Below are 14,199 nucleotides of genomic sequence, written 5' to 3' on the forward strand. Positions count from 1 at the left end.
CCAGACTTCCACTTGGCGATCAGGGATTCGGGCTAATGCACTACAGGAGGCAATACTGTGTGGTTGTTGAGAGAACAACCTCTAGAATCAGATTGCCAGGGATTTTTCACCACTTACTAGATGACTTTGGGAAAGTTATTTTATGCCTCAGTTTCCTTATCTATACAATGGAAATAGTAACAGTAATGACCTTATAGGGCTGTTGTGAGAATTAGCTGAAATAATTCATTCAAAGTACTTATTTTCTATTAAAAACAGCAATTATCTTCATCTCAGCTAACTTATTTCATGATCCTTCACATGATCACCTGTAGAAATGCTTCCCCTAGTGTGAGAAGATAAACTCAAACATAGAAGCTAAATTATTTTCATGCTAGTGGGAGAAAGACTATGAAGATCTGAATTAGAACTTTGGGCTTCTCGACTTTCAAGCTATTATTAATTTTTCTTCTCAAATCATAAATTATCTAAATGACACATTACTTTCTACTCCCCTATTATTGATCAAATCAGCTTCTTTAAGAATAACTAAGGCATTCTGAAAGTTTTATGAAAGCTTCATATTTTAAAGTCCAAAGTTGAGCAACAATAAATAATAATTTTTAAAACTACTTTAAATGTTTAAAAATTATTTTAAAATTATTTTAAAGTAATAAGCAATAATAAGTAAGGAATAAAATACAAAGCTTTTTCCTACAAAGTACCTAATTAGGTATTCTAAGTTCAATAAGCTGTAAATTGAAAACCAATACTTCAGCATTTATAATTCTACCTTTTATGCCATTCCTGAAAACACAACCTTTTGTCTTTCAGCAAAAACTAAAAATAATTACAGGTTCAAATTCAAGATGTCCATAAACAAATTTAGCACTAAACTCAAGGAACATTACTGCCTATAAACATGAAGGAACCCGCCAATACAGCTGCAACTGATAATTAAAGATCCAATAGGAAGAAAAATCATTATAATTTATAACTAACTCTATCCATATAATTTACATATATGTATATTTGAGAAATTTAGTTAGTCATACCAAATGCTATTTATATCATTCACTTAAACACAGATTTAGAACTTAAGAAGCTCTTATTGAATACATACAGGCTGTAGCCAATAGTCTGTTCGGGCAGTTCTTTTCTTTTCCTCTTCAATCTATAGAACACATAAGACATTCATAAAATCATCTCCTTCATATCCTACATTTATTTCAAAGTATTGTTCTATTTAACATAACACCACAAAACACATACTTCAGAGAAGACCAATGATATAATTTGCAAACTCTGATAAATACAAACAAATATTATATGTAATTAATTTTTGATTTTTAAAGAAACGTGGCTTGGATTTTTAAAAATAAGTGACAAAGCAAGTCAATTAACACAGAAAACAAACAAAAACAATCCCTATTCAGTCAATACTGCAAGGTCTCTTGCCAGCACTATACAGGTTGAGGATCCCAAATCCAAAAATGCAAAATCCAAAACACTTCTGGTCCTGAGCATTTCAGATAATGGACTCAACCTGCACCACCCTCTGCCAGCTTCCTTCCATGTGACTGTCATGAACTGGAAAACAGGTCATATTCTCATGTGATAGAAACATAACACACAGACCAATTTAGAACAGCATGGTTAGGTATACAGCCTGATGGCAAAAGGAGGTTACCCATTTGACAATGATAATAAAGCTCATGAATGAAAATACCACTAAGAGAGATGTAAATAAAAGAGTGACCAGAAGGAAAAAGTGCTGTCTGGCTACTACAGCTATATATCACGCCCTTTTCTTTCTCAACTGCTTAAACCTACCCTAAGTACCATCTTCCAATGGGATTGAACAACATAATTCTTTGGTTGATTCTAAGCCTCATTTTAAATCCCTCAACTTTCCAATATGAACAAAGAATATTGAAAATTTAGTATGCACTGTATTCAAAGTAGGTTAGATCAGGCTTTCCATTTCATTCTGAAATAAATTAAATTAAAAAGAAAATCCTTGTCATTGCAGGTAAGACCTCTGTGGGGCTGCCTCTATTTCCTTCTCTACTTCAAATGCTACCATGTGTGCTCACCATGCTGCAGCCACAGGGGCCTCTCCTCCTGTAGTTGACTGAATTATGTACCCCCAAAACTCACTGAAGCTTGAATTGTGTCCCCCAAGCTTTATGTATTAGAAACTAAGCCCCCACTGTGACTGTTGAGAGGGTGGGAAATCCTATTATGGTAATTGAAAGGTGGAGCCTTGAAGAGGTGATTGGATTGTAGGATCATGCCATAGTGAATGGATTAATAACGGCAGTCAGGGGTGTTGTTCTGAGGTCTTTCAAAGAAGAGGAGAGTCTGTCTTTCTCTCTCTCTGCTTCCACCATCTTGCAATGTGAGACCCATGGGTCACTGTCACCACCACCAGGTGGACTTTGAAGTTCCCAGCCTCAGTAATTTGTAAGCAATAAATTTTGTTTTCTTTATAAGACATCCAGCTTCAAATATTTTAAGTAATACACCTCCCCATGCTTGAACTAGATGAGATCTTTTCTGCCTTAGTACCTTTCACAAATTATCTCCCCACTCCCCACCCCCACACTTCTTTAGCACTTAGATTTTGTAATTACTTACTCATTGGTTCACTTGCTGACTGAATGGCTCCCTCACTAGAATGAAAGCTCTGTGATAAGCAGGGATTGTGTTTTCATCCCTATACCATGTTCAGCACATAACAGCAACTGCGTATTCACTGAATGCTGAAATGCTAACACTTCATGGTATATTCACCTTACATTATACTGTAAGCTATTCAGACCACCCGTATGGTGTGAGGATTAGTAACAGAGAAGACTGAAGAGTCATCTCCTATCCCTTCACGATGAAGAAAAGAGAAGGGGAGGCTAGTGGAAATAATATTAAAAGAAACAAGTTAGCTTCCTGTACCCATTTATTCTTTCTCTTCTCCTGCCCTTCCTTGTTTCCTCTTCCACTTATTTTATAAATTCATTGATAAAGTAAGGCTATGTACTGGAAGGGAGAAAGAAATATTTAGGAGTATATTAAGAAGCTTCTGCAGAATTACTGTAGAGTCTTGGGTCAATTTAGAGCCAATGTATGACCCTAAATCCAGATAATCATATATTTTCAACAATTTATCAGATTAACTTAGCCATCAGGTTAAATGAAATTAAAAGTGCACCACAGCTTTCTCTTGCTAACTAGGAGGTGGTGAGTAGAACTCAGAGGTGACAGGAAAGTACAGGTTGGAAGAGGGAGGACACCCACCCATGGAGGATCCCAATTTCAATGACCACTAAAGCCCTTCTAATTGAACTTCTAATTGAACTCTACTGACCATAACTGCACTAAGAGTTTCAAAGATAGCAGTTGAAGCAAGAAAATAAACCTATTTGGGGGGCTCCAACTCTGTCTAGATGGAACTGCAGCTAAGGTCTTTTTCCCTAATGTCATACATAAACATTTTTCTAACTTTATGTTAATCTCACAATTGGTAAAACTATTTAACTTTCCTTAGGTTTGAATTACATCATTCCTCTAATTGCTACAGTGTCCATGAGTAGTTCATAAGGCATACCTCCATGATCTCATCAAGTGCAGACTTCTTCTTCTTCTTTTCTTTGGAATGAGCTGAGCTCTGGGAAGACTCTTTCCGTTTCACTGATGCTGCACTTCCCAGCATCTTCAGTGCACTTGGCCCCAAGGAACTGATGAGCAGAAGAACCGTGCTTGTTAACAAGAACTATACACAGATGAATGCTTTATCATGTGCAAAATTAACAGTACAGAACAACTTTGCTACATGATTAATTTACAGCAGACTTATCAAAATGATGAAGACCTGTCTACCTCTTACAGGACTCACAAAACCTCTTCAGTTAGTGCTACTATAACCAGTGCCACAGGGTAATGGCAGCCTTAGCTTCAGTGTTGGGCAGGTCAGAATTTCAGGCTACTTCTGTTAGGACCTTGAGTAATTCATTTATCTAAGCCTCAGATCCTCATTTATAAATGGGCAGAGTAATATTGCCCAACTCCCAGCTCACCTGCAAAGATTAAATGTGATGCTTTAAAATGATGGTTAGAAATCTAGCACATTACTGTCAGTTCTGTTTTTTTAAAGCAAAGATCTCAACATATCACTTAAAAGTTTTTGATTGTTCCTGACTGCCTAGAGTAGACAGTGTAAAATCTAAATTTTTAAGTGCCAATGTACAATTGTTGCCACTGGCCCCAGGATACCACTCTGGTCACCAGCCCTAACTTTATTATGCACACCAGCCATTCTAAACAATTTGCTATTGTAGCTTCAAGCCACTGAAAATTTGTACATGCCTCATCTTACGCCTAAAATAACCTCGACTTTTTTCTCCATTTACTGAAATTCTTTATGATCCATTCTTCATGAGAGTTCCTGGATCTTTCAGTGTTTGAACTGCTGGAGCACGTTGTGGCATGCATGACACTCCACCTTGTGTCATTAACCATTAGTATATGTGACTCCTCTCTTATAGCAGGGGAGGACCATCTATGCTTTTTTTCCTGTAAAACAGCAGTAACTACCTTGTAACTCACATAAAATAGATGTTCAATCTTTGCTGAGCAAATGACTCTTACCAGTCTAATCATTTAATGTATCATCTTTACAAAAGGTGAAACAGAAGGTAAATATTTATTCAAAGCTACCACAGAGATAACCAGGAAAAGAAAACTGTTATGAGTACAGGATGCAATAGTTATTATTTCCCTTTATTTGGACTTTTTTCTAACAAATGCATTTATACTAGCATTAAATTTATTAGCAGTCAGGTTACTTTGAGGATTTACATTTAGTCTGAAGTCCAGTAAAATCCCTGTGTCTTTTCTACATAGAGGATTGTAGTCCAGAACTCCCTCACTCTGTCTATATGGAGATTGTCTTCTCTTTACCTACTGGTAAGGCTTTACAATTACCCTTGCAAAACTTCACTTATTGGGTTTTATCCCATAATTCAATCCACTGAACATATTTTAAAGTTCTGATTCAGTTACTGAACACTTTCCCTGATTTGTGACAACTATAAATAATGTGCATTGGTTTTGAACAGATTAAGTCCATATAACTCCTCAACTTGCTATTTAAGATAAACATTCTTCAGACTTAAATGTACTTTAAACTAGGAATCCACCCGATTTAGGGATAATATAGATCATAATCAACTACAATATATCTATAAAATAGGCATTAATAATCCCAGCAAAAGGAAAGTTAGGATAGCTGGTTATTTTGGCTCTAGTGATTAGTCCTCCTTTTACCCATCTCCTATTGTATTGTTTTCTAAAGATTTTTCTCCACTTTTTGAAAAAAAATTGCTTATTCTTCTGCCTTCTGACTCCTCTCCCATTCTTCACGACTCCTAAGAGATTATCAGCAGTGAGTCCCCAAATACATCTATAAATTATTTCAATATTTTGGTATTGATCTCAGCCTGGAAACTCGAGTTTATTTAAGGCCATTAAGGCACTCTTCTTAAAACCAAACTGAATAAAAAACAACACAATTAAGAAATGGGCAAAGGACTTGAGTGGACATTTCTCAGTAGAAGATCTACAACTGGCCAATAAGCACACGAAAAGACGCTCAATATCACTAATCTTTAGGGAATTGAAAATCAAAACCACAATGAAATACCATTTCACACCGACTAGGATGGCTACCATCAAAAAAACAAAAAATATATATATATAAGTGTTGGCAAGGATGTGGAGAAATTGACCCTTGTGAGGTCAATTACATTGCTGGTAGGAATGTAAAATATTGCAGTTGCTATAGGAAAACGGTATGACCCCTCCTCAAAAAATTAAACACTGAATAGCCATATTATCTAGTAATTTCACTAATGAGTACATATGCAAAAGAACTGAAAGCAGGAACTTGGAGCAGATATCTATACATCAATGTTCATAGGAGTAGTATTCATAATAGCAAAAGGTGGAAACAAACCAAATGTCCATCACCAGATGAATGAATAAACAAAATGCGGTGTATACATACAATGAATGGGATATTACTCAGGCTTAAAAAGGAAGGAAATTCTGACACATGCTACAACATGGATAAACTTTGAAAACATTATGCTAAGTGAAATAAGCTAGACACAAAAGGGTAAATACTGTATGATTCCACTTATGTGAGGTTCCTAGAGGAGTCAAATTAACAGTCAGAAAGTAGAATGGTGGTTACCAGGGGCTGAGGGGAGGGGATATGGGGAGTTATTGTTTAATGGGGACAGAATTTCAGTTTGGGAAGATGAAAAATTTATGAAGATGAATGGTGGTGATGGCTGCCTAACAGTGTTAATCTATTTAATACCTCTGAAATATACACTTAGAAATGACAAAAATAGTCAATTTTATGTTATGTATACTTTACCATACATACACACAGAGAAACAAAACTAGACTGAATAAATTTTCTATCAAGAAAATGTATTCAGCATTATTACATGCTTAGAATGAGACCAGCAATGGGGATTAAAAAATGACCATAACAGCCCAGCAGGATGTCATGATATAGCGGGAGGACAGACAGGGAAGGGCTTTCCAGGAAGAGGTAACAGCAGATGCAAAGGCAAGAAAGGGTGAGGCCCCACTGCACATTCAGGAAACTGCAAACAATTTAACACACTGGAGTGCAAAGGGTTGGAGATATGCCAGATCACCAGGGTTATATGATAGCATGAAAGAAATTAGAAGTCATCTTACAGATGAAACACTGAGAGACTTTAATAAGAGAATAATATGGTGAGATTTGAAGTTTAGAAAGATCCTTCTGCTTGCAAAATTAAGATTCTATCAGAGGGATGAGCGACTGAGACATGGTTAAGACAGGGTTAAAATCAAGGCAAGAAATGAATATTAACAGGTAGGAAATGGAAGGCAAGCCTTCTAGAACAGACCTAAATTTCTGCTTCCTGTAACTGGAATGAATCCTAGAGTTATCTAAAGAGATACAGAAGTCCCCCCATTGCTTGGGGGAAAGCAGGGCTTATTTTTGTGCCTCAGTATAGCCTAAAATGTCCATTCTGATACCTATGTCATTTAGTTCACTCGAGGCTTTAGATATACAAGAGACACAGATTAAAAAGAGAAGAAATCTCAATTTCTATAAAAATGTAGCATAATCTCAGAGAAAAATAATTTAGATGAGTCTTTCGATTGTACTAGCTGCGACACTATTTACATACTATTATAGATTACTTGAGACAGAATTCACAGAATTTGGCCAAATAAACTAATATTTTAAGTAATAATATCAAAGACTGGCGCAGGAGTATAGTAGGCTTAGTAGAATCCCTGGATTCTATACATGTTACCTTATTTGGAAAAAAGGTCTTTTCAAATGAGATTTAGTTAAAGATCTTGAGAGGGGGAGATTATCTTGGACTATCTGGGTAGGCCCTAAATGCAATCAACCCTATTCTTTGAAGAGGGAAACTTGACAGTGGGGAAGAAGGTGATGTGAAGACAGAGCAAAAAGAAGTTTCATGATGCTGATCTTGAAGACTGAGGGATGCAGCACAGGCCAAGGAATGCCAGCAGTCGCCAGAAACTGGATGAGGCAAGGAAGGGATTCCTTCCCAGAGCCTCTGGAGGGAGAGCAGCCCTGCAAATATCTTGATCTCAGCCCAGTAATACTGATTTCAGAACTTGGCCTCTAGAAACAGAACACATTTCTGTTGTTGTGATAATCTGTTACAGCAGGCATAGAAAACTAATATAAGAGTGATCAATTTGGAGGCCACTAGACCCAACCTTAACAGTCATCTATACGCAGGAATAATATATAATAAAAGAGAATGAGAGAAATGTATAAGGGACTAAAACTATAAGGAATGTGTGTTATGATATATTTGAGCCTGTATTCCAGGCCCATATTTGAAAATTCTTTCCAAATGTACCATATGTAGAACCCAATTAGCCAATTTCTTGATATCTAATGTAGGTATTAATTTTGAAATATGACTTTGGTCAAAGTTAAGACATTTGGCAAGTCATTTTGAAGCTGGTATACAGTGCTGAATCAGCTGATATAGTGAATTCTCCTAGTCACTTATTCAGTCCTACAAATAAGCACTGGTCTATAAGTGAACCAAAAAAACTAAAGTTAGATCTTAAATAAATAACATGTGAAATACTAAGTAAAATGGAAAATGTCACTCAGCTTAAAACAAAATTCCAGTAGGTACTGGAACTTGAGTATCTTGTCTTATTAATCTTTTTTAACCTCCATAACAAAACTGAATACACTGCACATCACAAATACTGAATATAGATTTGGTGAAAGACTACGTAAGAATTGCAAAAGAAAATGTGAAAAGTGGATAAAATTACCTGACCACATGCTATATCAGGTTTTGGCAAACTGAGGGCCAAATCCAACCTGCCACCTCCTTTTGTGAATAAGATTTTATGGGAACACAGCCACACTCAATTCATTTATGTATGTCTACAGCTGCTTTCCCCCTAAGACAGCAGAGGTAGATGGTTGTGACAAAGGCATATAACCAAAAGATCCTGAAATTTTTACTATATGTCCCCTCTCAGAAAAAGTCTGCCAACCCCTCTGTACTCTACCATCTAGAAGGGAAGGCAATTATTATTGAGCATGTACTAGTAAATTTATACTGTACCGAGTGCTATGGAGAGAGGTTGATAATCTAGTCTCTAGTTTCAAAACATCACAATACAGAAGGTAAAACAAAAATTGTACACCCCAGCTAACATTTAAGCTGTGATACACGGGCCATGATAGGAATAACAACATTACAGTAGTGCAGAAGGAGCCATTAAATGCAGGATTCACAAAGAACCACAATCCATCCATGTGAAGCATTTAATCAAAACGAGCCTCTCCTCAAAAGACAGAATCATCCCATCACAGGCAAATAAAAACTGCTAAAAAACAAACAAAAATCCCAACCAACCAACCAACAAAAACTGAAAAAGAAGAAAACTGCAACCAGAAAAAACTGATTCACAATACTTTAAAATGAAGTAACCAACATTTCACCCAAATTCTAAAGTTTTACAATACCTGTTAATAGCTCACCTTGATTTGGAAGATGTTGCTCCTGCTGAACTACATGCTCCTTTATTCAAATTAAATGTAACTAGAAGAAAAAAATTGTTATTCTCTATATACATTTCAGGAAAATTATAATAAAACTTATCAGATAAGATATCACAAGGTATTCACATAGGAATTCATGAACATTTTTAATAAATAAGAGCTAAAATGCTCCTATCTAGGGATCATAAATTCCTGTTACACATCCTAGACTGACACATATGGAGCTGCGAAGGCTCTTACATGCCACATTGCTGTGGCAGACTACACTGGCTGCTTTGCCACTCCATCCCCCTCTACTTCCTTGCTAACAGTATTCCAGTTTTGTTTAGGCTTCATATTTCTTGCCCACAGCTCAGGGGACACAACAACATCTTCACCTGTGGGTAAAATCTGGTTATCTAAACCAATCAACACAATCCCAATGACTGCTTTTAAGATGGGCAGGTAGATTTGAAAGGAAGTCTTTTGGTAGAAGTGTCTTCAAGGAAAAGTTTCCTTGTTCCTAAAAGAACTCCGAGAGAGATGCTCTTTGCCATCCTCTGGACAATGCTGGATCTGGATATGGTGGCTGGAGTGCTGGCAGCTACCTTGCATCCATACGGCATCTCTGGGATTCTTATTACAGCAAGATATTTCCTTATTGTTTAGGCTAATTTTAGTCAGTTTTGTAACTTGTAGCTGAAGGCATCCCATTCAATTGATTAGTATTACCTTCTTATGTTATAGATGAGAACAATGCAACCCAGACATGTTGCTAGTTTTTCACAAAACCAATACAAAAGCACCCACATTAAAAAAAGAAGAAAAGAAAACTCAAAACTACCTTTCTCTTCATCATTTTCTCTGCTTAATTCTGTAAAAACAGGGACCTCCTAAAAAAAAAGAAAAAAGTGTTTGAAGGTTTTGGTTTACAGCGCATTTACTACCAATATTCAATGGATCTAAATTATGACTTGCTACCTGTGTTGCAAGGCAGCTCTAAGATACAACTCTAAAATGATTATGATCCTAATTAAGAAGTTATATGCAGCACAAATATTCTCCAACTGAGAATTATTCTAAAAAATAAAATAGTTGCTTTTCTGTTCCAAACTTCAGTAGTTTACCTACACTTTTATTTCTGTCACAATTTAAACAGGAAACAACAAAAATGTAAGGCAATAAACTTTAGGAATCTTAGCTAGAGGATTACTTTGAAAAGCAAAATCTTTCTATATTGTGGGATAATTTAGTGCAATGATTAAGAGCCTTTGACTAAACTCAAACTAAACTGCATATAAAATCCATCTCTGCAACCTATCAGTTTTGTAATCTCTGTCAATCTCATCATCTCTGTTGAGATTCGATTATTCCATCTTTAAAATAGTGATAATGAACATTCTTAGAGTTGTTATAAGGTTTAAATAGGATAACACATAGAAAATATTTAGCCTCGTGCCTGCCATGGTAAGTGTTACATAAATATCAATTGTTATCTCTACTGATACAAAAGATGTTCTTGAGATCTAGCTGAATATTCTTTTTCCTCAGGTAATGTCCATGTAAGATTTCATTCAGCAAGGCAAAAGAACATAATCTGATTTTTAAAATAATCGATATATTTAAAAGTAGAATGAGGATGTGATAATCAGTAAGGTTTCCCATGCCTATAAAAGATACTATTTATATCTCAAAAGTACAAAATAATTTGAAGGTTTTAGCAGTATTAAGCTAAATGTTACCAAAAACGTTATTCAAAAAAATAAACTTTCCTCTGTACAAGATGTAATCCTTCTTAATTTCCACAACAAGAAATTATAATATCTCCTCTACTGAAAATAGAGGGTTAAATTTTTAAAAGGTGAGAAAATTTCAAAAATAAAAGCTTTTAATCTTAAGCAGGCATTTAAATTTTACAATTATAGCAGTTTAACCATTGTTTGTGTTTTAACTTAATGTAGGAAACTCATAAAGATTATGTGAATGTCTGTATTAATCTAAGTAATACTATAATACACACATACACACATTCACTTATCAAGAAGTCCAATTAATATCGTATAAAAATTGATTCATAAACTGGTCCTTACCAATGTCTCAAGTCTTATTGCCTACTACTTTCTGTATCACTCTTAATACTAACTGGCTTAAATAAGACACATACAATAATGATCAAAGTAGCTGTCTTCATAAGAGCCATAAACTGAAAACAAGCCAAATGATCCTCAGCAGAAGAATGGATAAGTAAATTGTGTTATATTCATAATACTGGCTATACATCAACTGAAAAAAAAAAAAGTGAAACACTGATAGGAAAGAATATGGATGAATTGCACGAACATTATGTTTGAGTTAAAGCAGCCAGACACAGTAGAGAGCATACTGTAGGATTCCTTTTTTACAAAGTTCAAGAACAGACTAATCAATAATCAATAGTGGTACATCAGAACAGTGGTTACATCTGGGGAATGGGATATTAATTGAGAATGAGCATGAGGGAACCTTCTGGGATATTGGAAATGTTTTATATCTTTATCTGGGTGGTGGTTACACAGGCTATCTATCAATCTTTTTACACACACATATATGAGGGTACTTCAAAAAGTTCATAGAAAGATTTGCATTATCTTTTAATTCTATCTTACACAAACTTTTTGAAGTACCCTCATATATCAAAGTTCATTAAGTGTGCATGTGAGATTAATGCACATCATGCACTTTATCACAGGTATGTTAGAACTCAATAAAAAGTGTTAAGCCTACTAAATGGCTAGTAGTTTCACACACACACCAGGTTGTACCTTCCTGCCCACACACAACTATTAGAATGTAAGCCCCATGAGGGCGTGGTTTTTTGTACACTGGGTATCCCCAGTACCTAGAAGAGTCCTGGAACATGGGGCACCGATAAATATTTGTTGAAATAAATGCCTTGATTTAGTTATTCCAACACCTGAAGCCCTTTACCACACCCTCCCTCCCCCATTCACCTGGCTTTCACCCAGTGATTTTCAACACTCCTCAGCTCAGTGGTGGTGTCTAACCTGCAAATGCTCTTTGTCCTCCCCTCCCAGGCTGGAGTAAATATTGGCCCTCTATATTCCTACACGCTGTGTTTATCTCCAGCATTGCATTAATTACAACATGTTGAAATATGTTTGTCAGTCTTCCCATTAGGTATTGTCTGTATTTTAGAAATAAGGAAATTGAGGTTTAGAAAGATCATACAATTATACAAGATCATGAATTTAGTAAGATAGGAATTAGACCAAGGTTTGTATTGACTCCAAAACCTGTGCGTTGACACCATGCCAGGCTCTTTCTCCTCTTAGCTGAGGAACAATACCTACAAAAACTCGGTTCGATGCTTTCAAAAAAAGTGAGTTTTTTTTGCTTGTTTAGACCTTTTGGTACTGCCTCTCGGACGACATTGCTGCCCACCTGTTCCTTCCCTTCCAGGCCTCTTCTCACTTGTTCTTCAATAAATTTCGCAGTTTTTTCTTCATCATCAAGGTCCTGCTTCTTCTTTTTCTCTAGTTCCAGTTGCCGGCGGATAGTTTCTGGGTCCCTGTCTATATACTGAATATACCAGCCTTTTGGCGTCTCATCCACTTTGCACAAGCCTTAAAAAAAGACACCATAGATTTGCATAAAATCAAAGCAAATGAAAATATGTGTTCCATCTCTGCACATTTACTCAAATACTCAAACACATTCAAATACACAAATTAATGCAGCACATGAATTTTTCTTATTTACACTTAATGAGATTTAGATATTTTCTTTATCCTTTTAAACCAAAAAAAATACTATTCTGATTTTTATATAGCTAGGTTTAGGCAACATATTTAAACAAGGGAAACACATTGAAAATATTATCTTGCTATATAATACTATATATTACAGTAATTATTCAACCATGTCTAAGTATTTAGTATCCAATGAGTAAATTATACTGTTAACTTAAAGCAGAAATTATTCCCCTAAAGCAGAACAATGACACAAATTTTTGCCTCTTTTCTTCTCCTAAACTTCTCATCATATGCAGATTAGAAATGAGAAAAGAAAAAGCAACTTAAAAAAACATCACCTTAAGAGACAGGATGAGTTTCCTAGAGTAAAATAAATATGGGGAGTAAGGGGTTGGAAGAGATTGCTAATAACAACCTAAATAAGAGGATGTTTTGCACTATCCAAAGAACAATTCCAGACATTTATATTCAACTGTAATACACCAAATCAATCATGGAATAGTATGTCCCTCTCCTCCAGCTTTGTAATTGCCTTATACATCCTCTGTTCTGTGAATTTAGACAGAAATTGACAATTCTCTTTCCCATCAATGGAGCCATATAGTAACTATTCAAATAATCTCTCATTCTTACCTTCTCTGCCCAGCCACTTAGTAAAATCAGTGAGAGTTTCCCACTGAGTAGCATTCATATGGATGTGCTCTCGATGGCTGATATACTCATTGTAGACAATGTTGTTGTGGACTCTCTTAGTGCCTAAGAACAAAACAGGACACTGTTGATCCTGAGAAGGATCATAAGATCATAAAGTTATTATGTGCACCATACTCGAGATGTTTACCAAAGCGTCTCCTGAGAAGTTCTAGAAAGTCATTTCGGAATTCCCTAATAAAGAAAAAAAGGAAAGCATTAGGTAATTGCTACAAATATATAGAATCATCATCCTGAAATTAAGTGATCACAGTTTTAATGCCCAAATGATATATGAAACATCTATGTGAATATCTGTTACGATCCTTTAAAAACTAAACAAGGAAAGAACCCTAAAACATTACTGCTTTTAAGGATTAAGATTAAAATCAGTTTGGGGTTGAAACTTTTCAACTTGGTAAAGCAGCCACAGCAAGTTACCACATATGATGGTACATCAAAAAGTTCATGGAAAGATTCATATTACCTTTTTTTTTTGTATTTTTCCATGACTTTTTGAAGTACTCTTATATCTTTGGAGAGGGTCCTTCACAAAGTCTCTTAGTGCTACTCAACGTGGAATAATAACCCCATTATATTTCTGATAACTGCCCTTATTCCACAAGAAACTGGCACTTAATGTGTCCCTCTGAACTAGGT

The 14,199-nt window shown here is 35.6% G+C and overlaps 1 protein-coding gene across 1 annotated transcript in view; it reads right to left on the reverse strand.

Moving 5' to 3' along the window:
• KIN (Kin17 DNA and RNA binding protein) overlaps nt 1-14,199 on the reverse strand; it is a 32,181-nt gene that overhangs the window by 11,436 nt on the left and 6,546 nt on the right. Inside the window, exons 3-9 of the mRNA XM_063100579.1 lie at nt 13,691-13,734; nt 13,483-13,605; nt 12,539-12,720; nt 9,942-9,990; nt 9,098-9,158; nt 3,584-3,713; nt 1,103-1,153 (exon numbers count right to left, since the gene is read on the reverse strand). Coding sequence (XP_062956649.1) covers nt 1,103-1,153; nt 3,584-3,713; nt 9,098-9,158; nt 9,942-9,990; nt 12,539-12,720; nt 13,483-13,605; nt 13,691-13,734 — 640 coding nt within the window. The remainder of the gene's footprint in view (nt 1-1,102; nt 1,154-3,583; nt 3,714-9,097; nt 9,159-9,941; nt 9,991-12,538; nt 12,721-13,482; nt 13,606-13,690; nt 13,735-14,199) is intronic.

The sequence above is a fragment of the Cynocephalus volans genome, chromosome 6, assembly GCF_027409185.1.
Source record: "Cynocephalus volans isolate mCynVol1 chromosome 6, mCynVol1.pri, whole genome shotgun sequence".
Lineage (NCBI taxonomy): Eukaryota > Metazoa > Chordata > Mammalia > Dermoptera > Cynocephalidae > Cynocephalus > Cynocephalus volans.